The 24874-nt window shown below is 42.4% G+C and overlaps 1 protein-coding gene across 2 annotated transcripts in view; it reads left to right on the top strand.

The window, feature by feature from the left end:
* KIF25 (kinesin family member 25) overlaps window positions 1-24874 on the top strand; it is a 39401-nt gene that overhangs the window by 9159 nt on the left and 5368 nt on the right. For both annotated transcript variants that reach the window (XM_083606053.1, XM_083606054.1), the window contains 8 exons: window positions 791-894; window positions 1475-1563; window positions 5415-5457; window positions 11428-11495; window positions 14609-14683; window positions 16764-16913; window positions 19514-19690; window positions 24421-24575. In XM_083606053.1, the coding sequence (XP_083462179.1) occupies window positions 791-894; window positions 1475-1563; window positions 5415-5457; window positions 11428-11495; window positions 14609-14683; window positions 16764-16913; window positions 19514-19690; window positions 24421-24575 (861 nt within the window). The remainder of the gene's footprint in view (window positions 1-790; window positions 895-1474; window positions 1564-5414; window positions 5458-11427; window positions 11496-14608; window positions 14684-16763; window positions 16914-19513; window positions 19691-24420; window positions 24576-24874) is intronic.

Below are 24874 nucleotides of genomic sequence, written 5' to 3' on the forward strand. Positions count from 1 at the left end.
GAGGTGGAGCATGTTTCTATGGAAACTGAGCAATGAAAATACAAGCACAGGTCTGGGCAGCCTGTGGGTTTTGAAATGATGCTGGAGAACACTGTCTATGGCTACCAGCCACAATGGCAATGGTCTTCCTTCACTGTCAGAGGCAGGAGGCCTCTGAAAACCAGTTGCACAAGTTGTCACAAGTGAGGAGAGCGCTGTTGCATTCATGTCCAGCTTATGACCAGCTGCTGTGAGAACAGGATGCTAGCTAGATGGGCCTTTTGCCGGATTGAGCAGGGCTCTTTTTATGGCCTTCCATTAGACTCAAATTCCCAGTTGTCCCAATCAGAATTGCCAATAGTCTAGGATGATGGGAGTTGTAGTCCAGTGACATCTGAAGGACCACAGCTGCCCTACCTTTAATATAAACATTGCCCCAGGTATTTCGGTTCAAGGTCCATCTTGCCCAGCACTCTGTTCCCAGCAGCAGCTGACTGAATGCCCCCGGATGCTCCCAAGCAAGGCATAAAGCAGCAGCAAAGTGCAATTTGGGTGGAGCTATGACATACCGCCATGATGCACTCATGGCAGAGCTTCTCTACCTGTGGACCATACAAATGTTTTCAGTGCAGAGAACAAAGTCTCAAAAGAGAGTGCTGGACTTGAGGAGGCTCTCTGTGATAATATTTGCATATTCCATTTTTAAATAGCTTCTTGTTTGGAGGCATCAGTGTGCAGATGCTCTCAGGCCCATGTCTGAGGGGGAAATAGCCTAACAGTTCTGTGAACATTTATGAAAATGTCTTTTCAGCCTTTCAGACCAGAGCCTTTGAACTTGAGCAGTCCTTGCATGAAGTAAATGAGCGATACCAGAAAGAAAAACAAAGGAGAAAAGTACTTCATAACAGTTTAATTGTAAGTGTCCTGGTAATTGAGTCTGCAATGTCTTTTAAAAGATCTGCATAAATATGAGAGTTGCCAGTGTGCAACCTGAGATGACTTTCCAGTTCCTTTTTATCAGTTCCTGTATCTGCATGGGAGGCTGTGCTCATGGCTTCTCTTGTCTGCTCTTTCCAAGACCTGTTGCCTTCCCTTTATTCCCAGCTGCCTCTTCAAACTCTGTGGGGCATTTTAAAGAAACAGTTGGGTTGTCTGAATTGCAACCTTTTAAAATATGCCTTGACTTCATGTGCTGTGTAAGAACATTTACTTTCACTAGTGCATCAGTCAGATTACAGTGGCTAAAAAAATGGGGAAAGAAAGGCAGATTTAAGGAGATTAAGACCATCATCTATCATCAAAATCCTGGTCTGGGGTAAAACCACCTTGGACATTTTTTCAGTCTCTGTGGTAATTTAATGAGGCAGAGCTTCAATAGTCATGAGGCAACTTAGCAACACCACAACTTTCTGTATTTTCTTGCCGCATCTGATTCACACCATTTCATTCACGAGTTTTTAAAACTGCTGACTATGTTTCTGCATTGCATCCTCAGGAACTAAGGGGAAATATCAGAGTCCATTGCAGGATCCGCCCCCTGTTACCATTTGATACACTTCCTGGAGAGTCGGACTTAAAAGACAGGTAATTTATTTCATGAATATAGTTATGCTAACTGACACTCGGATGCCTTTCCGGCGCCAGGAAAAGACCTTTTTATTTTCCTAGGCTTTTAAACTTTTGTTGGTCTGTTTTATTTGGGTGTTGCTTTTATAGAGTTGCTGTTTTTGGCTGAATTTATGGGTGTTAGATATTTATTGTAAGCTACGCAGATAATGTGTTTGAAAGCTTGGGTACAAATCTGAATCATAAACAGTCTAATTGTTCTCCTTCTATTTGAAAATGTTGGTTAGATTCTGCATTTTTACATACTTTGGAAGATATTTTCACTTTACAAGTGGAATCTGCCACAAACTTGCATTGTATCCTCACACCCTAACAAGAATGTTCCTGTTTAGAATTCCAGCCAGTCAGATGTGTTCTCCTCCAAGGCAGTAGTGGGATCAAGCAAGCCAGTTTACTCCTCTGTCTTCTAGTTGTCCATGTTTCCTCAACCAACATTCAACATTCTTTAGCTCTTGCAAGCCATTGAGCACGATGAATCCTCTTTTGACTGAGGAGGTTTTTGGGGGGTGGAGGGGGATGTTGTCATGTCCCTTTTGGTTTTTTATAAATGTTTTGTATTTTTCTGTGCTCATGGGCTCATCCAGGCATATTAATGGTTCCCTCTTGCTTCTCCAATTCTGTTGGCACTCAACCATCTGAATTCTCTGTTAGAGGAAATTAGGGTGATTTTTACTCATGTCTCCTTTTATAGCCTTCCAGCTTCTTAGATCTGGAGGATTCTGACATCACCATTGTCGGGTTCAGATTACAGGAGGTAACAACGTGCTTGGGCCCTGACATGCAAGCCCTGCCCCCAGCATCCCCATACGTGTGGCCCTCCCCACTCCATCCCCAACCTTCCTCAGGCTGAGCAAGGAAGCTGCAAGAGGGCTTTCATTTGCCTTTCCTTGGAATGCCATGCATGACTGGGAACCCTGTTTCATGCCCCTGTCTCCATTCATTGATTCAACGTTTTGTCTTTATCTTCTGATTAGCTTTCATGAAGGTGGAAGCGCCTCTGAAACATCCTTTTGTATCCTCTGAGCTTGGCAGATCTTGTGCATAACTCAGTATGGAAGATGCTGTGAGGGCAGAAAAGAAAGCCGAGATGCTTTCTGCCTGGCTTGCTCACATAATCCTCCCCGTACTCCAGGCATGGTGGGGCCCCAGGAAACAGTTTGGGGGCTAAACAAAGCCCTTTCCAGACTGCTAGCTATCCTTTTTCCTTTAAAGAAAGTAATGGGACTTTTCTTCCCAATGAATCTGTGAGTACACTATCAACACAGACAATGAAAGATGGAGCCACAAAAGTGATATTGAAAGTAGGCAATTCCCCTTCCTTATTGGCTCTTCCAGGTGACTTGCTTGTTGAGCATGTATCCTGATGTAAATGAAAGCTACATCATAACTAGTCTTTTGTTCTGATTTGTTTATGGTCTGGTTAGATGACGTGATCAATCATCCCGCATTCATCCTGATTTCCTTACAGGGTGCTTGTACATCTTCCCATTAATCATGTCTTCCTTTCACACACACCTTAATGCACATCCTTGTCACTTTGCAAACTGCAAGAAGTTCCATTCTTTTCGAAAGGGGATCTCTTGGGTGACAGAGCACTTTAATACACTTTAATTGTGCAAACTTGACTCCCTCCTGCAAAACATTGGCAGTCTGGAGGCGCCCAGAATGACTGTATTGAGTGTTTATGTTTTTCTTACGTTGCTCACCAAATTGCCTTGCTGTTCAGGTTCCATTAACTCAGACACCCTTTTCCCATGTCACATCCCTCTCAAAGGCTGAAAGAACAGAAGGGATAGGCTGATGTAGCAAGCCTATACTGCTACTTTATAATCTGTTGCTTTGTAATCAACCCCGATGTAGGGAAATCAATCCCAGAAAGCCACAAGAAGTGTCTCTTTATGTTTGCTTGTATATGGGTTTAAGAAGGTTGTATTTATTTCTGTTTGCTAAGGTTTGGGAAGGGGGGAGGAATAAAATACTGCTGCGATTTGAAAAGCAATTACAACTAAGAGGAGAGCTGTGTAATCTAGGATTTTTATGGCTCCAAGGAACACAATTGTTTTTCTGGGGCTCTCCAAATAGTGGTACGTTTATCTGCAAAACTGTAGCACAAAGCAGAGTGGTCAGTGCTCCAGCACAGGTCTAAGCATCCTGTGTTTCTCTGCTCTCCCCATACATTTCTCAGCAAAACTTCCTTTTCTCCCAGCTCTTACACAGGTAGGTCCACACAGCTACAGCTGCAAACTCACACTTCCATTTCCTTTCATGTAGTGCTCTGTTCTTCATGTTGTCCAAGTTGCTAGCGCTCACACTGTGTTAAGAGCTGAGGGTGGAATTCAGTGTAGTGCTAAGGGATATGCATGTGAGGAACGAGGTCCATTGGCACCACAGGATTGTCCCCTCTCTTCTCCCTGTGCCACCTAAACCTGTCCTGGGCATTCCCCCACATCTTCAGAAGCAGATTTAGGGGGGAAGGATGGGGGAGAGCGGACCTTGTTTTCCATACGCAACAATTAGTTGAATCCTGCCCATAGTTTGAGCCTGCATGTTTATTATTTTTCATTTGGAAATAGCAGCTGGGGGTGGGCGTTGATCAGAATTGGGATCATAGAGGGGATAGAAGGTTTTTAAAACCATTTTAACCCACAAACCATGGTCCTGACAAAGATCCTCCCCACTTGCTGTTTCTTTCTTTCTAATACCTGCTCCCAACAGTAGAGGAGCTTCGTGAGCAAATTCTGAGACGGTTGCTGATGACCCAAATGGGTTGGGTAATGTCTCTCTTCACGTGATGGTGGCAGGAGAAAAGCATCTATACCCTATGCTTCAGCCTGAAAAGCTCTCAGGGTGGCTTGCATATCAATAAAAACAACACAGCCCCTGCCCTCTGTCTAAAAAGACACAGCACATAAGGAAAAAGGAATGGGGAAGGAAGAGGAAAACATGCATACTCTGGCACCAAATTCTTAATGTTGCAAGGTTCTTATAATGACTAGCTTGGATGGGAAGAGACTGCTTACAGTACAAAAGCAGACCTTGGTGACCCCTGAAAAATGCTCTTCCTGGAAGTGACTATAATGCTGGACGTTGTTGACCTTATAGGGTGGGGTCTTCACTTGGCCTAGCTGGAATTGCTTCTTGTAAGTCGCATCATGACAGGGAGACTCATACTGGCCCAGCTGATGCCACCATTCTCAGAGGAGATGGTCCTCTCTTTCTCTTCAGAGGACAGCTGGACCTGATAGTCTCTGGGGGAAGCAGCAGCGAATGAAGGTGGCTGTTCTTGTTTGGATACCATCTGCATATTTTATTACCAGGAATATGGCCTTTTCTTTCCTCTGTTCTGGCGAGGCAGTCACGGTATTCAGAGCTCTAGGGAATTTTATTATGTAAGGAACGGGAAAAGGTGGTGTTTGCACATGGTATCGCAACTATTTGGCAATTTCCACACCTGGGGTCACAAGCTCAAGACCATTCCTGCAGCTTGCTTATCTTTGTGGTTATTCTAGCCCTGACTGTCTCTCTGCCTCCTGGTTGTCAGGTTCACTCCAAGGGTGAGTAGCAGTCAATGTGAGCCTAGGAGAATAATCAGAAAACTCTTCCCCATCTAGCCAGAAGGCCAGTGTAGGTTCTACAGGGAGAAGCAAGGGGCACACATTTTGCCACTAACCTGTGACATATCATTGGGCCTTAGGCCCCTGGGTTTCTTGGGCATTTGTGCAATTGGCTGTTTTGTTAAAGTTTATGCAAATTGCTGGTTGTGTTCTTCTTGAATGTTTTGTAAGTTAATACATTTTGTTGTCAAAAAGGCAGAGAAACATCCCAGAAAATGTGGTGTGTGAAGCTGATGATGTGAGTATATTTAAGTTTCTATGGCTTTTAATGCTTGTGTTTTCTGTTTTTATTGCTGTAAACTGCTTATCCCTTGTGGGATAAGAATGAGAGGACCGTGATATCTACACTTTCCAAGAGCTTTGCATCCTCACATGCAGCATTCGTTTTATGACTGACTCCCCTGAAGGCTTGGGCTATTGATGTTACCCTCCCCATTTCTCCTCCGTAGTGACTGTGGCTAGGAAGTTATTTCTGGCACTGTGAAGTGAGTTCTGGCCGTCCCTTGTTAATCATTTTCTTCTAGCATATCAATGTGCAAAAGGCTTTGTTTGCCCTCACTGTAACTCTGTGTGTGCATCTGTGTAAGTCTAAGGGGTTACAGTCGTACCTTGGAAGTCGAAGGGAATCCAATTCTGGAAGTCTGTTCGACTTCCAAAACATTCAGAAACCAAAGCGCAGTTTCTAATTGGCTGCAGGAAGCTCCTGCAGCCAATCAGAAGCCCCAGAAGCCCCGTCAGACATTCGGCTTCCAAAAATAGTTTGCAAACCGGAACAGTCACTTCCGGGTTTATGGCGTTCGGGAGCCAAAACCTTTGAGAACTAAGCTGTTCGAAAACCAAGGTACAGCTGTATTCTTATTCCAGTGTTTCAGCTAGAGCAAGGCTGAGAGGGTTACTTGTGATGACACAATGATATGTGAGCATTCCCAGCATTCGAATCCAGCGCTTGGCCCACCAGATCACACGCCTGAGTTCTGTCAGTGGCACTTCAGCTCCAATAATAAAAGTTATTTCCCGCCTTAAACTACTTGTAGTTGCTTCACTGATGCCTTGCCAGAGGCTAGAAATACAGTGTCTAAAATGTAGCTGCCTACCAAGCCTTGCTTTCAAGTGCATTAAAGGGAACCTGGCTTAAATCCACCAAAGCAGGGGGGCTTGAGAGCTGAGCTACAAATCCAGATGGCATTCCAGTATTAATTAAGCCCATTACCAAGAAATAACATTGGAAAGGCATGGAGCTAAGATGGAGTTTTAAATTCAGGTTTTGCGGCAATTTTCTTGACTATTAGGGCTTTCCGTCAGATACTCTTCATTATTTACACTTCATGCAAGTGTGCAGCCAATTTTCCTTTTATGGTAGCATATAAAATGCAGCAAAAGAGCACATGAACATATGTAGCTGTATTATATTTGCTCAGGCCTTCTGTCCACCTAGCCCAGTGCTGTCTGCCTGGCTTGGCAGCATCTGTTACAGGATTTCAGATTGCAATCTTTCCCATCATTTCTTTCTTCTTTTTGTGTAAGTGATGATGCTGGGGATTGATCTTGGGGTCGTCTGTATGCAAAGCACCTTATCCGCCACTGAGTTATGGTGCTTCCATGCATTAGATCTACTCTGTCCCCTATACAATCTATGCATGTACTTGGATCCATTCAAACACAGGCTTAATGGGCTGTTTTGGAGGAGGGTGTTCTCCTCTTACGGTTTTTAAAAATAATAATACTTTGCATACTTCTGCAGACCTAAGGCTTTCCCAAAGCATGTTGATACTTCATGCTTGTCTCTCATTTTGACTCCAACCACCCCTGTTGACACTCATCACCTGAATTTGCTATTTATCTTATGGAAATCTTCTGTGCAAATGCTTGATTTTGAAGATTGCATTTTAGAATATGTGCTTTTGACACTGACCAAACGGAAGGTTCTGGGTTTTGATTCACAGAGTTCAGTTCATCTAGAGTCTAGATTCTAGACCAACTGCTGAAATAAAACATGATAGCCTCTAGGGCTGAGCGATGTCTGGTTTATCACTAACTAAACATCACAATATATCACAATGTACCAATATATCATGATGTCTGAAATAAGATGGAACTATGTAGAGGCAAACAGTAGGACAGGGTGATATCTGGTTTTCAACTTTGTGATATATCACCAACTAAACATCACAATATACCGTATTTTTCGCCCTATAAGACGCACTTTTCCCCCTCCAAAAATGAAGGGAAAATGTATGTGCGTCTTATGGGGCGAATGCAGGCTCCCTGGCTTCAGCGATAGCAACGCGAAGCCTCCGAAGCCTGCGCTCCGGAGGCTTTGCATTGCTTCCGCTGAAGCCAGGAGAGTCTGCTCTTTGAGGCTGGTGGTGGGGGAAAGCAGCGCCTCCTCCATCGCCAGCCCCAGAGGATGGGGGGCAGCGCTTCCCCCATCGCCTGCCCCAGAGATTGGGGGGCAGCGGGAAGGCGAGCGACGCCTTCCCGCTACTCTCCAACCCGGGTTTGAGGCTGGTGGTGGGGAAAGCAGCGCTTCCCTCATCGCCAGCCCCAGAGATTGGGGGCCAGCGGAAAGGCGAGCGACGCCTTCCCGCTACTCTCCAACCCTCCTGTGGGCTTTTGCGGGAGATGGAATTCCCCCACCTCCCGCAAAAGCCGCACGCTCTTTAAAGGGGCTCTGCGGCTTCTGCTGGCTTTTCTAGGAGGTGGGGTCCCCACCTCAAGCCCGCAGGAGCCACGCACCCTTTGAAGAGCGCGCCGCTCTTGGGGGCTTTTCCCCAAGGAGGGAGAAGGGACTGACTGGCCGTTTCAGTCCCTTCTCCCTCCTGGTCGAAAAGCCCGTAGGAGTCGCGCACGGCTCCTGTGGGCTTTTGCGGGAGGTGGGGGAATTCCGCCACCTCCCGCAAAAGCAGGGAGAAGGTCTTGGAGTAGCGCACAGGCTGCGTGCAGCCTGTCCGCTGCTCCCAGAGCTGTGGGGGGGAAATCATATTTTTTCCTTGATTTCCCCCCCTGAAAACTAGGTGCATCCTATGGGCCGGTGCGTCCAATAGGGCGAAAAATACGGTACTGATATATCACAACGTCTTTAATATGGATGGAACTATGTAGAGGGGAGCAGGGTAATGTCCTGGCAACTGCTACTACATTTTTACGTACCTTTAACATATTGTTACAACTGTTATTTTATAGTAGAGTGCAACAGAGATGGCAAAAATCATGAGAGAAGCGATGACTGGCTTCACAGTTTTCCCATACAGTAGAACCTCGTGTTACATACTGTCCTCCTTGTGAACGCTTTGGGTTACGAGCTCCGCTAACCCGGAAGTAGATGCCCCTTGTTGCGAACTTTGCTCTGGGATGTGAGCAGAAGTCGCATGTGGCAGCAGCGGGAGGTGCCATTAGCGAAAGCGTGCCTCATGTCACAGCTTAAGAATGGACCTCCGGAACAAATTAAGTTAATAACTGGAGGTACCACTGTATTGCATTTTTTTTTACGTAGCGCGCACACACACTGTGATTCGCGATATACCACCATCTCAAATATTGTGAAACCGTTACCGCGATGTGGACCAATTTTGGATGATGTATTGATACATCTCCCAGCCCTAATAGCTTCCACCAAATACATACCTAGCAAATCCTTGACTAAGGAAGGAGATTTTTCAGTTAGAGTCAGAAACTAGCATCACTGGGACACATCCAGCACTTTGTTAGTTTGGACTCCTAATGGCATTTGCGTCTGAATCAGCAGAATGTAGATGAGGGCTGGTTTGGTATAGTGGTTAGTATTTTGGACCTAGGTTCAAGTCCTCATTTAGCCATAACACTCATTGAGTGACTTTCAGCAAGTCACCCTTTCAGCCCAACCTACCTCCCAGATTGTTGAGAAGATAAAATAGAGGAGAAACTATATACACCATCCTGAGCTCCATGGGTGGGGGGAAGGTGTGATATAAATGTAATAAACAGATGCATAGGAGCTATAGCAATGGGACATGGCAAGCTGACCCTTTGGCTTGGCTTGCTCACCCACTCCTCTCCCTTAATGTGACCCTCCAACAAAGCTCGTTGCTATGTTCTCCATGCTACTAGAAAAGCATTATGAACCCATTGCTTCCATATTGTTTCCAGTTCTATCTTCTCTCTTTCTGGCACTTTCCTATATAACCCTCCAGTATCTCACTACTACTTCAGTTGAAAGGTTCATGGAGTGCTTGAACCCTAACAAATACCATCACTAATCCTGATACTAACTCACCTCTGGCATTAGCGAACTGCCATTGTAATGGCAATTGATTTATTGCAGAAATCAGACTGGGTATATTCCAGTGGGATTTGTCAAGCATTTGTAGAACTGCAATTGCTGCATGATTTCAAATGGAATGTAATTTGAAAACAACAGCACTGGACCAAAATTACTTCAGATTTGGGGAGGCTTGAAAGCTGTCGAAAGACTTTGGTAAATAAAAAGTCTGTTTGTTTAGAGATTCTTGCCTTGAAATTTGCTAGAGGGGCAAGTGATCTCTTTTTTCACCCCCTTTGAGTCTTGTAAATCTTGGCTTGAGAACTATCACTTCAGTTCCAAGGCCTAAAAAAGGTTTTAGGTTTTTATTGCAAGTAAAGCACAGTATTTCATTTCACCGTTTTGAGTTCCTTCGCCCTTATAAAGCCTTGGAATCTTTTTCATATGGATGATTTTGGCTACTGGCATTGGAGATATGAGAGCGTGGTTATTGCATGGCAACTGCTTGCTTTACTAATTGGTTTGAAATGTGAAATTGGTTTTATCAGTTTAAAAGAGCAGATGTTTGGCTTTCCTTTCCACTTTTTCTAGTTCATAACATTTACTTTGCAGTTCTACTTCTTGGTTTGCTAGTAACAGCCAACATATGTAGTTAATATTGCCACCTACCTGAGCCTTGAAGCAGATGGTGTGACTGCACTCATTATTTTCTGTAACCAAAATGTATCGTGTCAATCAAGCTTGGGATGGAAGAGGATGTTGGCAGTCTATCAAGTTGACTCGGCATATGCAGATAGGTCGGGAGATGTGTAGATGAAGAGTCTTCTACTGGTGGGTCAGGACACACTGCTGATCCACTACTGATTTACTGTTTGGGTAAAAGATTGAAGTCTACTGATCTAGCCCATTCCATATGAGAGAGCATCATTGTTCGTGGCAAGGATGGAAAAGAGCTGGTTTCATACTGATAGTAAAGTGGAGGTCACAGAAACATGTGTGTGTTTTCATGTGGTATTTACAGTGCAATCTCATGCATGTTTACTCAGACATAACTTAGACATAACTCAGCACTTTAACTGGTATTGTGTGAATGTGACTCAATGGAAGTTCTAAGAATACGATGCCCAAGTGACAGCATGATGACTCAACTGTGATTACCTTGTTCAACATGCCAGCCAGCTAACCCATAGCATAATAATCTAGAGTCAAACCTACACTGCACAATTCAAAAATGTAGTTGGACTGATCACATCTCTGTTAAAACAAGGACTGCCGTATCAGGACTGGAACTACAGCAGTATAGGGAAAGTGAGTTTAACACTTCCCTCCTGTGCCATTTTCAGCAATTAAAGTTACTCCCCTGTGCACGGCTTCTGTTGGTTGAGATGCTATATAATATAAGCAGTACTTCCCCAAACAGCAGGTTTAATTCCATAGAATATAAGTCACAGAAGTGCCACGACAGCAATGCCTCTTACTTGAGGGGGTGCTCTTGTTTCTTCTTGTTGTCATCCCCAAAACAAGTAGAAATGTATTTTCAGGCTTTCGTCTCTAATTGGCTTTCAAAAAAATTACTTGGGATTAAACTGATAGATTCCACAACACAAATTCAAAAGTTTGGATGAAACCCCCTGTCCTTTCTGAGTGCTGAGAAAGCATACTTTGGATATGGGTATAGATATAGGGCTATCTATTCATCTCTCTTGTTGCTATCCAGATTTCTGCTAGATGGACCAACTGCATACAGCTGTGTGTGTGGCAGCCCAAGTGCTCAGTTCACTGCACTTCCACTCCTCCAGATTGTGCCATTGAGGAACCATATATTAAAGGCAGGATATGGCTATGTGGTTTTTGCAGTTTGGAAGGTCTAAACATCCCACTTTGTGGTGAACCTTTAAGCATACATTTTCTTTTCGTTTAGACTTATATGATGTATATGTTTTAATTGTTACCACCCTTGTTTTCTGTTAGGAAACCGTCTTTGTAAAATGCAACCGTCCCGGTCATGCTTTGATAAACAAGACGTTCCAGTATGAAAGGTGGGTGGTCTTGAGAACCATTGTGGCTTTGACTAAAATATATATGATTTTTAATATGAGTTGATAATGGTACTCTTACTGTTCTGAAGACATCTTGCATTTGCTACTTCCTCATGAAGCTTCAAGACTTACAACTATGAAACAAAATGAAATTCTGAATTCTCTCTGAAGGAAGAAATGTTTTATTCTTCTATATTTGAAAAGTAGATTGTTGCCACTAGGGTTAATCTGGTGCTCAGATGAAGATTCCCTTCACATACATGCTGTTTCTCCATGATGTTTCCCCATGGAGCTATTACTATTGCAGTCACATAGGGGACAGTGATAATATAAGTGGATTTAGGGGACAGTGTGGCTTAAAATGCCAATACAGTGGTACCTCGGGTCAAGTACTTAATTCGTTCCGGAGGCCCGTTCTTAACCTGAAGCACCACTTTAGCTAATGGGGCCTCCTGCTGCCGGAGCACAATTTCTGTTCTCATCCTGAAGCAAAGTTCTTAACCCGAGGTACTATTTCTGGGTTAGCGGAGTCTGTAACCTGAAGCGTATGTAACCTGAAGCGTATGTAACCCGAGGTACCACTGTAGATCGATGCATGGGGATAACAACCAAAGACACACATATTTTGGTATCTGCCCTCAGTTAATGGGTTAGAAATAGTTGTCCTATTCAGCTTATTTAGTGCTTTTTACCAGTGCTATTTACCAGTAAATAAATGTCTTCACACATTCTAAGTATTTCATTTTCTGATAACAACTGAAAAATATTACTATGCCAAGATCCAGCTGCCTTATATTCCTGTCATGGGTAGTGCCTCCCTGATCAGTTTGTATGGATGAAGGACCCAGTTCTTTATATTTTAGTACAGGAGACTGTGTTACCAGTTCAAAATATTGTTACACGACGTTTCCGTGTGCTCTGGCGCTCGTCATCATGTCCCATTGCTCCAAAAGTGGTTTAGTCATGCTGGCAACATGGCCTGGAAAGCTGTCTGTGGACAAACACTGGCTCCCTCGGCCTGAAAGTGAGATGAGCGCCGCAACCCCATAGTCGCCTTTGACTGGACTAAACCATCCAGGAGTCTTTTACCCTTTTACCTTTACAGAACATGCCATATGTGCAGCAGTGTGTGTTTAGTTCCTTCCCCACCACCCGCCCAAAAAGATGAAGGTTAGAATAGTAAATCCTTTCAAAGAATGTAGCTCTTGGAAGTGTGTTTTTCAGTGTCCCCACGCAGCTTATTCTTATAAGCAGAAGAGCATATGGTTCTTATGAACTTCAAATGTCTATTTTTTTAGCAGCTTTTTAGTGGAACTAATAAATGTCGAAATGCTTGGTTCTATTTCAGCAGGAAAAAAAGATACAGCTTTTCAGTATTTTATGTTTTTTTCAGATACTTTTATTAGTGGATAGTAAATAAAACAATAATGAAACAAACTAAAAACGGCTTTCAATGTTCAGGATCAAATTAACATTAAAGAGCATGTGGCTGGAAGAGGGAGGTAGACCAATGTCATTTTGCACGAGCAAGTCGCTTGAGATTGCTTTGCGTTCATTAACTGGAGCAGGAAAGCAGATCTGAATTGTTCATTGACACAAAATGAAGCTAGTGTGCCTAATTACTTCCCATTTAAACACCCATCAGACAGAACCTTAATGAAGCAAGTTCCATATCACCATGCAAGCATAACCCCTTAGAAAATGTACTGGTATTTAAGAAAGTAAAGTTTTATCCTGTGAATATTCTCAATAGTTTTGTGGGAAAACTTGCCCCCATTAAATATTGCACCAACCCTAAAACACATACTGCTGCTGTGTCCTATTACTGAGAGTTTTAAGTGGCAATCACTCATTTGAACCCATGGCATTCCTAGCAGAGATCAGCTCTTGAAGACTATGTTGTCTTATTACCTTGGCCAGCTACCTAATAATGGCATGGTGTTAAATTACCATTTTGTCTTTAGGGATGGGTGGCTGTCAGTTTAGGTTTCTCTCAAGTTTCTCATTTTTGCAGTATTAAGTTCAGTTCTCCACATCTGTCTGTAAGGGTTGTGTTTTTTTTAATCCTCATGAATTTTCATCAGCATTTTAGTACACATTTCTCCTAATTTGCACATTTTTGTAAGCACTTCTTCCTGATATATGCATTTTTGCCAAGCAGTTTTCCCTAATAAAATGCATTTTTGGTTTTAGCTTTGTTAGTAAATGCATTTCATGTACACTTTACCCTTTGTACATATTTATTGGCAGCAAAAGTCCATTGCAAAATTCAGAGGAGTGCCAATTTATAAAGTTGGCTGTGTTTTGGTTTGCTTATTGTTCGGGAAACTGTGGCATTAGATAGGTTCACACTGAAATGCAAACTGAATTAAATTTCTCCCCCCTTCCTATTTGTCCCACCTCATCATGAGCTCTGCAGCAAGCCTCTGACGTTGTGTTGGCCCATAATCTGAATCCACATCGGTCTATTTCCAGTGTGGTGTGGCGACCATATGATATGAAGCAGCCATATGATATTTCACTTATTTCCCCACCATGGAAAGCAAGCCAGGTGTTGATGAATACTGACTGATCCATATACATCATCTAGATTCTTGCAAAAGTACCAACTTGGTCATAACTATGGTACCTAACTGTAGGCCTCCCTGCCCCCAGCCACAGAACTCCTTCCAAAATCTCAGCAAAGCCACCACAGCACAGATGTTAAAAATGAAGCTAGAATCCAAGTAATATGCTTCTGTGTGCAGACATTAAAATAAAAACAATGGGGGGGGACTGAATGAAAACATATCACAGCCTAGTCTGTGTCTCTAGAAATAGCTAGGATTGGACAAGGTCCTCCTTGGCAATGTCCAGAACACTTTAGACTCCTTGCATCTGGCTACTGGAATAGAATTGTGGCTCAACTCTGTTTAATTTCCTGATGTCTAAACCAGCTTAAGAGTAGGCGTGAGTAATGCCCTTCCATAGATCTTAGTGCTGCTGAAGAAATTGTTTCACAATATTGGAGATTTCAGTGAATAATGCTGCTCTGTTCTTTGTTCTTCTTTCTTCACTGCTAACATTCCCAGACCATTTTGCCACAATGACTGATTTGTATTTTACATCTACAGAGTTTACAGTGCTTCTGATTCTCAAGTGACAGTGTTTGCAGATGTAGCCCCTTTGCTAACATCTCTGTTGGATGGGTGAGTTGAAAAGGGAAGGGAAGTGCTTCTAACAGGGTATCAACAGTCTCAAAGATAGTCTGTTTCTTAAAGAGAGAGAGAGAGAGAGAGAACACAAAGGCGTAAACCCTACCAAGGAGTTAATGCACCTGCCACTAACGTAGGGAGTCCTTCTTTTCTCCTAGACTTTGATATGGTACATTAAAACTATGATGAATTAAAGACCATCAGAAGAAACAGCAAATCTGGTGTCTTGCTATAGGGATCCATTAGTTGCCTCTTTTGCGTCCATTTAGAAAACAACAACACGTGTCCTAGAAGGGAGGGGAGGAGGTGTTAAATGTTCTTTCCAAAATTCCTACCACCAAGTTTTCTGCTAACTCCAGTGCAGTTATGCACGCAGATTAGGGAAGCATCTTCCGCCTTAAGCCAGTTTCTGTTTAAAATAGGTTCCCTGAAACATGGCTTTTTTTCTTTGCTTCTCCCCCCTTCAGCCATTCAGGAAATGTTCTGTTATTGGAAACAAAAGTACTTCATGCCTTTTCAGGACACACCATTTAAACAAAAGCAGATTGTTTGTCTGGAAAAGATGAGGTCCCTCTACCAGCCATGTTTTTGATCAATCTCCCATCTGTAAAATGCGGAACAGGCGCAGTGTTTTGACTTTGAGCTTGCTGCCTCTTCTGACCGTTTGTGGTATGAGCCATGAGTGATCTGTAACATCACCTTATGAGAAAGCTGGTGAACATTTCTGCACTAAAGGTGTAAGCGGGGGTGGGGGGAATTGTGTGGTTGATGCTGGATGTTTTAAATTTTGATAGTCACCTGGAACTAACTTGTTTGAAGTATAGTGAAATTGGATGTAGTGGTTCTCTCCACATCTTAGATTAAATTCTGGATCCCTCTCTCTCAATAGGCGGTCATGATTCACAAACTGGTCCAAATGAACAACGGCGCATAAAAGGAGCCTACTATTTTTTTCTTCTTCAAGGAGTGCCTAGCCTTACTTTCAGAAAAGAGCTTGAATATGTGGTTTCTGCTTCCTGAGTTCACAATGCTGAATCTGCAATACCTTGTAGATTCTTATCCCTTTCCCAGGACCAGATCCACACATTTTCTTTCCTCTGTATGATATACAAGTACCCTCCTCATCTCTCATTTTAAGGGGCTATCTGGAACACCGCCAGGAGATATCGTAAAAAGGCAAAACTATCTAAATTAAATGTTCAGCTGAGTTTTGCAATCTGGGTCAAAACAATGGGAAAAGGTGGAATCTTATATTGGGGCAGGGATGGCCTGTTAAATCTTGTGAGCTGTACAATACAGTTCTAGCTGTGCCATAAATGTTTTGCTCACAATGTCTGTTTCATTTGAAATGGTAAAAAACTGGTTTCAAAAGTTTATGAGGGATCGAGCAATGTAATGTTATGCCTCTCTCTCTCTCTCCCTCTCTCCCTCCCCCCCCCCTCTCTCTCTCTCTCACACACACACACATTCTAGCTATGTGAAAATCCTGGCTGCTAGGCATATCTAACTTCAAATGTACTGCTACTAGGCTTCCATTTAAAGAGCAGAGAATGCTCCTGAGATTGCAGAGAGCTCTTGAAAAGTATCCCTTCCCAGCAACACTGATCATCTTAAACTGGCCCATATCACGAGCTGAAAGCATCCTTCCAGATGATTCTGCAGAGTTCTGTGGCTGCTAAATTGTATTCCACAACTTGCCTCCATCAAAAGTACACCAAGGACTCATGTTACAAAAGGAAACAGCCCTGTTCTGGAGCAATTGTCTGTCCTTGCTTCTCCCCTCCCTTGCTTCCCTCACCCCACTCCCATTTTCCTGTTTTCTCCATAGAAGGGAAGGAAAAAAAGGATTTTGCCCATCCATTCCAAGTTGATTTCTTCTCCCCACTGTGGAATTTCCAGGAGGGGTGGAGGGAGGGAGAGAGAGCGTATATTGCAGTGTTTTGGAATTAGCAAGTTGTGTGAACTTTTGTGTGAAGTTATTAGAAAGCTGGAAAATGAATTTTCTTCTCAACAGTTTCCAGCTTCGATCAATAGTAGCTGTTGGCTTTGAGAATCTTGCTTTTCTTCTTTGCAGGTACAATGTGTGCATTATGGCTTACGGACAGACTGGAAGCGGGAAAACCCACACAATGTTGGGTCCACAGTCTGAGAGTAATTTCACTTTCTCCATGGAAGATGAGCAAGACTTAGGAATTATACCTAGAGCTAGTGAAGAAGTATTCAGGTATGGATGACAGCAGATGACAGTGTTATATTTATTTATTTCATCTGTTTAGTCCATTTAGTATCTTCCTCTCAATTCAGAGTTTCTCAATGTCCAGTACAGCAGTTGCAGCCGGGGAGACAAGAAGCAGAAAAAAGCTAAATGCAGTCTTAATAGGTTCATCTCTCACACAGAGTGTTCCACAACTTCAGGAACATTATGGAGGATTCCTGCTCTCCTGTGGTCACCAACCCAATGACTGGTGGATCTCAGTACTCTGAGTAATCCATGGAATGGAAAGACAAAAAGGGTGGGACTTCATTTCCTGTGGCTTTTAATTTTAAATAATTATGAAAGCCCATTTAGAAAATGCCAGAGTAGACATTTAAGCCAATCATCAATCTGCACAGATAAATCAGTTGACGGCAAATTCTTTCTATTTTCAGTGTACAAAATTAATTACAATTCTTATTTCAGAGTATTTCTGCACAAGCCCATCTCTGTTGCAATGTCTGATATTTCCCCTTCTTCCTCATTGTTCTTTGTGGTTCTCAGTCAGGGCTTTGTGCATTTACTGTACATATGTTCTTCCTTCTCTTACAATTATGAGGCTGTTCTTTGAATTTTGGGGGCAGGGTTATTTAAAAAATAAAAAAGCCAGATGTGCACACAGGAAGCCGCGTGCCCCTTCAGATATAGCCAGGAGCATGCAGGATTACTGGCAGTTAAAATGGAAATGAGTTTATGTCATTGAGGCCTGGTGAATCACGGCATTTGTGCATAAATAGGCTGAAATGTATGTTGAAAAGATAATGAGTTGCATCCAGAGATCCACCAACAGAATAAATTTTGGTAGTTGTGCTGTGCTGTAAACTATTGCACAAGAGCTAGTAGAAGACTTTGCACAGCACAGACTTGGCTCAAGCATACAACTTGAGCTCTTGTGCAAGAGATTGCTCAATACCTTGTTGCTAACAGACCCCGTATAAAACTACACTAGTATACACCTTGAAAAAACCCCTTCTGCTCGAGCCAGTGTGGTGTAGTGGTTAAGAGCGATAGACTCGTAATCTGGGGAACTGGGTTCTCATGTCCACTCCTCCACATGCAGCTGCTGGGTGACCTTGGGCTAGTCACACTTCTTTGAAGTCTCTCAGCCCCACCCACCTCACAGAGTGTTTGTTGTGAGGGAGGAAGGGAAAGGAGAATGTTAGCCGCTTTGCGACGCCATAGGGTAGTGATAAAGCGGGATATCAAATCCAAACTCCTCTTCTTCTATTTCACTTACAAAAGGGCATGTTTGGATCCAACCCAATATGTTCTGATCAAAGTGAAGGTAATTGGTATCAAAAATCAGATTAACTGGACAGATTACAGCATATTACATGGGCTACTGGTACTATAAAATACCATGCAAAAAATTGGTTAGTGTAAATATAACCTCATTTATCCTCACAGGATCCCCAAGAATGGTTCATTCTTGGTAATAAGTTCATCGTGAATATTCCCTTATGGTTGTCCCATACGTGAAATGGAGAGGGGGCAGGAACTGAAAGAACTCTAAGCCACCATACAGTCTGTTGTATGGGCAAACAAGTAAAGTCTGTGGCACAGAAAGGTTTCATTACATATCTAGTGGTTGTTTGAATTTTTAAATGGCGTTTAGAGACACGGGGCTGTATCCAAATAAGTTCGAATTGGAGTAGACCCTTTGAAATTAATGGACCTAAGTGAGCCATGTCCATTAAGTGGATCTACTCTGAGTATGACTAACATGGGATACAGCCCATAATATGCTATGTTTTCAATCCCTTGCACATGTGCAGTAAGGCCTGCCTCTTTTACATCCATGTGCACCTAGGATGGATTTCCCGTACACAGGACAGTGCAACTTTGCTTGTCATCCGTTGCTTCACTGCCTGCAGTAGCCTGATGACCCACCAATGCCATTTGGAAATGGCTGAGAACAGGGGTGGAGGAAAGGGGTGCGGTGGGTGTGGTCTGCCCCGGGTGTCACCACTGAGGGGGGTGACAGAATGCCAGGCGGCACTCACCGTGGGTCCTGCAGTGTGCCCGAGCCACACGTCTCTCCTAAGAGAGGTGCACTTGGGTACGCGCAAGCTCCGAGCTGCCCAAATGGTCCACCCGCTACCTCCCCCCCAGCTATAGGGTGGCTGAGTAGAAGGAGGCAGGCAGACTCCGGAGGCCCTGTAGTGTGCCCCGCCCCTATGGGCAGCTTGTCCCGCCCCTGGGCGCGCCGCCCCTGGCACCTAAACAGCTTCTTCCGCCGCTGGCTGGGAATGTAAACATTAAAGATCTTGCAGTCATCGTTGGCATTGCTAATTTCATCAACAAATCTCTTTTCCTTTTCAAGTTCTACTTTTTGCACAGATATTGCAACTGTGGAGCCTGTGGAACTGAAGAGTATTGTCAACAGAGTTGTCCCAGTATATAGCAGCCGCAGCATAATGGGCTGGGTTTCTCATGCATGCTCATGGTTAGGAAGTTTGGGGTATTTAGATAAGCACTTAAGTCAGGCTTTTAATGGTGCCCTGGATCACAAGCCTAGTTTATTCAGGGTTTTGTTTCAGTCGCTAAAGCTCTCCCCACTCCTTTTTCAGACTCCTTTCAGAAAAGCCGCTAGGAAGCCATTGGGTTGAGGTTTCTGTCGTGGAAGTATATAATAATGAAGTTTTTGATCTTCTGGCCAAAGACAGCTATGGAAGAACGAGTGGTGTCAAAAGGGACATAATCACAAATAAAGAAGGAAAAAGCGATATCCCACTTCTTACCCATGAGTGAGTACTCTTGTGCATTTGTGACCAAGAAGTCGTGCAGCCTGTGTCGGTGACAAAGAATGCTAATCTGTATAACTTTGTTAAGATCAACTTGCTTTTCATACTCATTTGTTACTCGTTAGCATCACTGCAATATGACTATTTCTGACCACCTGTGTGTGTGTGTGTGTGTTAAGACATATTTTCTGAATGTTCCCCCACCTGGGGATCTCTTGCCAGCTAATGTTTTTCAGGATTTGGAGTGTCTCAATCTTATTTGCTCTCTAGGCGGGGAGGGGAGGGGGACATATTGTAACTTTGCCTATACTTGGAAATTCATTATAGTTGAAAGCAGGAAAGGGTTTCAGGGTTTTGTTTTGTTTTGTTGCTTTGAAAACAGTTTCAGATGGTAAAATTCCACAGAAAACCATAACTGTTTTTATTCCCAGTGGAAATGTGATTTCCCCCCTCTCTTCTTAAACTCCTGTAGTCACAATACACAACACAAGCATTTCTTATGCTTTTTGGGGGGGAGGGGGGGAGGCCTAGAAGGCAGACACAACAGACCTTTTATTTCCTTCATAAACTATAATATACTACACCCACAAAAGAGATAATTTAAGACAGTATTTTTGTCTGTGGGTTTCACTAACATAAGCAAACCACTCAAGCTTTGTTTATGTGGTTCTGTATTATTGCCAAAAATCCTTGATTAAAAATACACCAAATGTGCTGGAGGGTTGAGCTGACATAATTCCCTCCGTTTGGTTTTGTATTCTGCATAAATTGATCACCCCACAGAAAATTGGGGACCACTGAGAATTTTTTTTAATGGCTCTTTCTGCAATCTGGGAACTGAATGTTTCTGAAGTCTAATATTCTGGTTCAGTGGATTTTCTTCATAATGTTTATACCTAAGGACAAAAAGTTTAGGATTCAGTGTAATAAAAACCAATTTTAAAACAATAAATTCATGATTTATTTGGAAGGAGAATGGGGAAATCAGACTTTGTAGAGTTGGAAGGGACCCCAAGGTAACAGCTGAGCAGACCAAGTTATCACAATATTGAGAAAGCATAGCTGTTGTCATCAACTAATACCATAATTTCTAGTGCCTGGTCACATGTTACATTTTTCCTTCTTGGTTTGCTCTGCCAAGAGATAACTATTACATTTATTTCTTATTGGCTGAAAGGGTCTGACTTGGTTTGAATGATCATATTTTGGCTTATTAAACTGAGGTCTGCTCAACCCTTTGGTTATGCATGGAGCCCCTTCACTTAAGCCATGTTTAAACCAAGAACCCTCTAATCAACCAAAGCATGGCTACCTACTTTGGAAAAAGGCAGGCTATTATACCAACTTCAAGCTGTGGCTTAATATTTTAGTTTGTTCTGAAGCTGGGAACCATCATTTCCTAGTTAAGATGAAACAGGAAACTGGTTAATTAGAGGCTTTCAGATCTAATCTGGTTCTCTTGCATATCTCAGCTAAATAAGCTAAGATATGGTCATCCAAACATGGTCAGTGGCTAAGCACTGACTACAGAATTCACTAAAAGAATCTATACAGTGACTGTAGCCTTTATTTTGTGTATTATGAGGAAAGATGGCAGTTGCCATTTGATAAAACTAATTTAGCAAAGTAATAGATTCCCAAAGTCTTATTTATCATCTTTCTCACCAAATTGACCCACCCCAGTTCCACACAGCCATAGGTCAATTAACTAAAGTATTCAACTTCTGTGATCCTCCTACAATCCATTGCCCACGCTTTCTCTCCAAGAAATTTGTTTCCTAAACTAATTTTTCCTAAGTACTAGTTACAGGTAGGTAGTCGTGTTGGTCTGCCGTAGTCGAAACAAAATGAAATAATTCCTTCCAGTAGTACCTTAGAGACCAACTAAGTTTGCTATTGGCATGAGCTTTCATGTGCATGGTATCTGAAGAAGTGTACATGCACGTGAAAGCTTATACGAATAACAAACTTAGTTGGTCTCTAAGGTGCTACTGGAAGGAATTCTTTTATTTTTTTCCCTATGTAGTGAGACTTAGCTATTCATATGTCCCAAATATCATCTGAATACCTAATAATACCCAAGAAGGAAGAAATGTCATTGAGAAACCGACAGCACACCAACATTTAGAAAAAGAAATTCTATGTTTTTAACAGAATTTCATTTTTTCTCAAGGGAAAGAAGGCGGGAGGAAGACCCTCCTCTGAGGAAGTCAGTGTCCTATTTTCATTTCTGGAGGAGGAGGTGCCTCTCCCCTCAACTCTCAGACACTTCAGTTTAAGGGTGCTGTATACAGTTGCCTGCATGCAAAATCAGCAGCTTGAAGACAGCATGAAAAGCATCTGCCACATGGGGTGGGAGACGGCTGCAAGTTTAGTTTCTGAGGAGTTACATTCTGGGTCCACACGGGAGTCAAATGGGACTCAATACCCATTGATTGGTATTACAGATTGCTCAATCTATAAAAGAAAGAACTGGCTCTTATTTCAAAGGCAGCTCCCTTTCACCATGGTGGCAAACGTTCGCTCAGAGGGAACATACTCAAAGGCTAAACGCAAAGAAAAGCATCCACCTGCTTTGCATAGCCGAAAAAACCAAACAGCACCAGATATCAACATTCCCACCAGATATCAACATGCCATTTCTATAATCAGGTTAGGAGAATGTAACCAATATGGTAGCCTATGTGCCAGAAGGTTTCGAGAACAAACTCCCAGCATGCAATGTCTCCGAAGGAAAAGCACAACAGTTCTTCCTTGGTTATAGATGAAAGACTACTCAAAACCCCCATAACTTACTTTCGACTCTTTAGAGTAAGGGTGGCCAGTCACCATGGTTCCCTTATTTTGTTTTGATTTGTCTTTCATTTTCCAGCTTTTTTGTATAAATACTTAATATTATGTGTTTATTAATGTTTTCCCTAAATGCATTGAATTTAAGACACATTTTTATACATCTAGCAGGATGGTGTGTATATATATATATATAGAGAGAGAGAGTGAGTCTTGGACACATAAACATTTCTATAAAAGAAGCTTTTTCTTCCCTGAAATTTCTAAAAACTGCATAATAAAAAAACTGCAATAAAAGCAAAGCCTCCCAAACATTGGGATAAAAAGGGGATCTTATGCTTGCCAGTTTTCTACCATATGACACATATTCCAGCTTGCAGCAGATTTCTCCCTCGCTAAATCGCAGGACAAGGATGACTCAAGAGTGATACTACAGGCCTCAAGATTTCAGCCGTCTCCCACCCCATGTGGCAGATGCTTTTCATGCTGTCTTCAAGCTGCTGATTTTGCATGCAGGCAACTGTATACAGCACCCTTAAACTGAAGTGTCTGAGAGTTGAGGGGAGAGGCACCTCCTCCTCCAGAAATGAAAATAGGACACTGACTTCCTCAGAGGAGGGTCCTCCTCCCGTCTTCTTTCCCTTGAGAAAAAATGAAATTCTGTTAAAAACATAGAATTTCTTTTTCTAAATGTTGGTGTGCTGTCGGTTTCTCAATGACATTTCTTCCTTCTTGGGTATTATTAGGTATTCAGATGATATTTGGGACATATGAATAGCTAAGTCTCACTACATAGGGAAAAAAATAAAAGAATTCCTTCCAGTAGCACCTTAGAGACCAACTAAGTTTGTTATTCGTATAAGCTTTCATGTGCATGTACACTTCTTCAGATACCATGCACATGAAAGCTCATGCCAATAGCAAACTTAGTTGGTCTCTAAGGTACTACTGGAAGGAATTATTTCATTTTGTTTCGACTACGGCAGACCAACACGACTACCTACCTGTAACTAGTACTTAGGAAAAATTAGTTTAGGAAACAAATCTAACTAAGGCGAAGTCAGAAAAAGTGATGTGAAAAATCTGACCAGTTTTATTTGGGTTGGCATCCATGACAGAAGAGTGATGCTCTCTCCAGACTGAGATGCTAGTTTGTAGCTGGCAACACATCATACAATATTATCTTTTTTTAACAGCCGGCAGTCTCCATATAATTAGGTTGTTTCACAATTCCTGTTAAACCCTGTATTTCAGTTGGAGGTGCTGTGCGTAACTCAAAGCAGGGAGGAAACAAGATGAACCACGCACTGCAATTGTTTTTGCATGTTTAGCGACGTCTGTTTCACCTTTAATCTCTCTCTGTGCCAGGTTCCCAGGACGAACAAAAATCCTGAGGTTTCTTTTGAATACATACATTCATTCATCTTAGATGCAGAAATGGGTTTTTTGCGTGGCATGTGCTTCCTTTTGAGCTTCTCAGATCTGGATTTCCTCATCCTGTTCTTGGTTAAATTAAATGAATACTCTTGTAGGAATATCCTCAGATTTGTGTTGCAAAAGATGGTTCCACTGTTATTAATCTAAATCACAGTTGTACAAAACTATAGTGTCTTGATGGACAATGAAAGTATTCAAGATTGACACCTAAAACTGTCAAAATGTTATTCATAGTTACCCAGATGTTGTTTTCATTGACCATGATTGTTACAATTTAAATCAAAGCATCAAGGTATAAAATTGACCCCTTGTATCTTAATAACTTAGTTGTTTTACAAATGCACCATATAAAACATGCAGTTTTAGTACAGATGCTTTAGGTGGTGGTGGGGAAATGGAAACAATATTTAGGACAATATGAGACCCCTGGGGAAGTGAGCAGATCTGTACTCATGCTTAAATTGCAGCATTTTTTAAAATCCTGCAAAAATGTTTTGTTTTGTAAGGCCTGTTGAAGATGCTGTGGAGTTTTTGGAACTAGTTAATAAGGGCTTACAACTGAGAGTCAAACACCCGACACTTGTGCACGCTCATTCCTCGCGTTCCCATCTTGTGATAACCTTGACAGTAACCACAAAGGCTGACTCAGAGGATAACTTGGGTAAGTTGCCTGTTTCTAGAATACCTCTAGGATTGTCATGGAAGCCATTACCCATAGAAAGTATTTGCTTTGCTTTTACTTCATATCTAGCCTTTAAACCAGATCAGAAATGCAATTGGCTAGTCTGCTTTAATGCTGACATTGAATTCCAAGCTGAAACTCGCTGCAACCATTTCCTATTATTTAAATTCAAGCTGGAGAAAAACCTGAGAGCCACTGGCTAGGAGAAATTCTGGGACTAACATGTGGGTGCTCCTTCCTAGCTATACACTACATTGTATAGTGTACATCTCATGACT

This window comes from Podarcis filfolensis, assembly GCF_964270895.1.
Source record: "Podarcis filfolensis genome assembly, chromosome: 3".
In the NCBI taxonomy this organism is placed as follows: Eukaryota; Metazoa; Chordata; class Lepidosauria; order Squamata; family Lacertidae; genus Podarcis; species Podarcis filfolensis.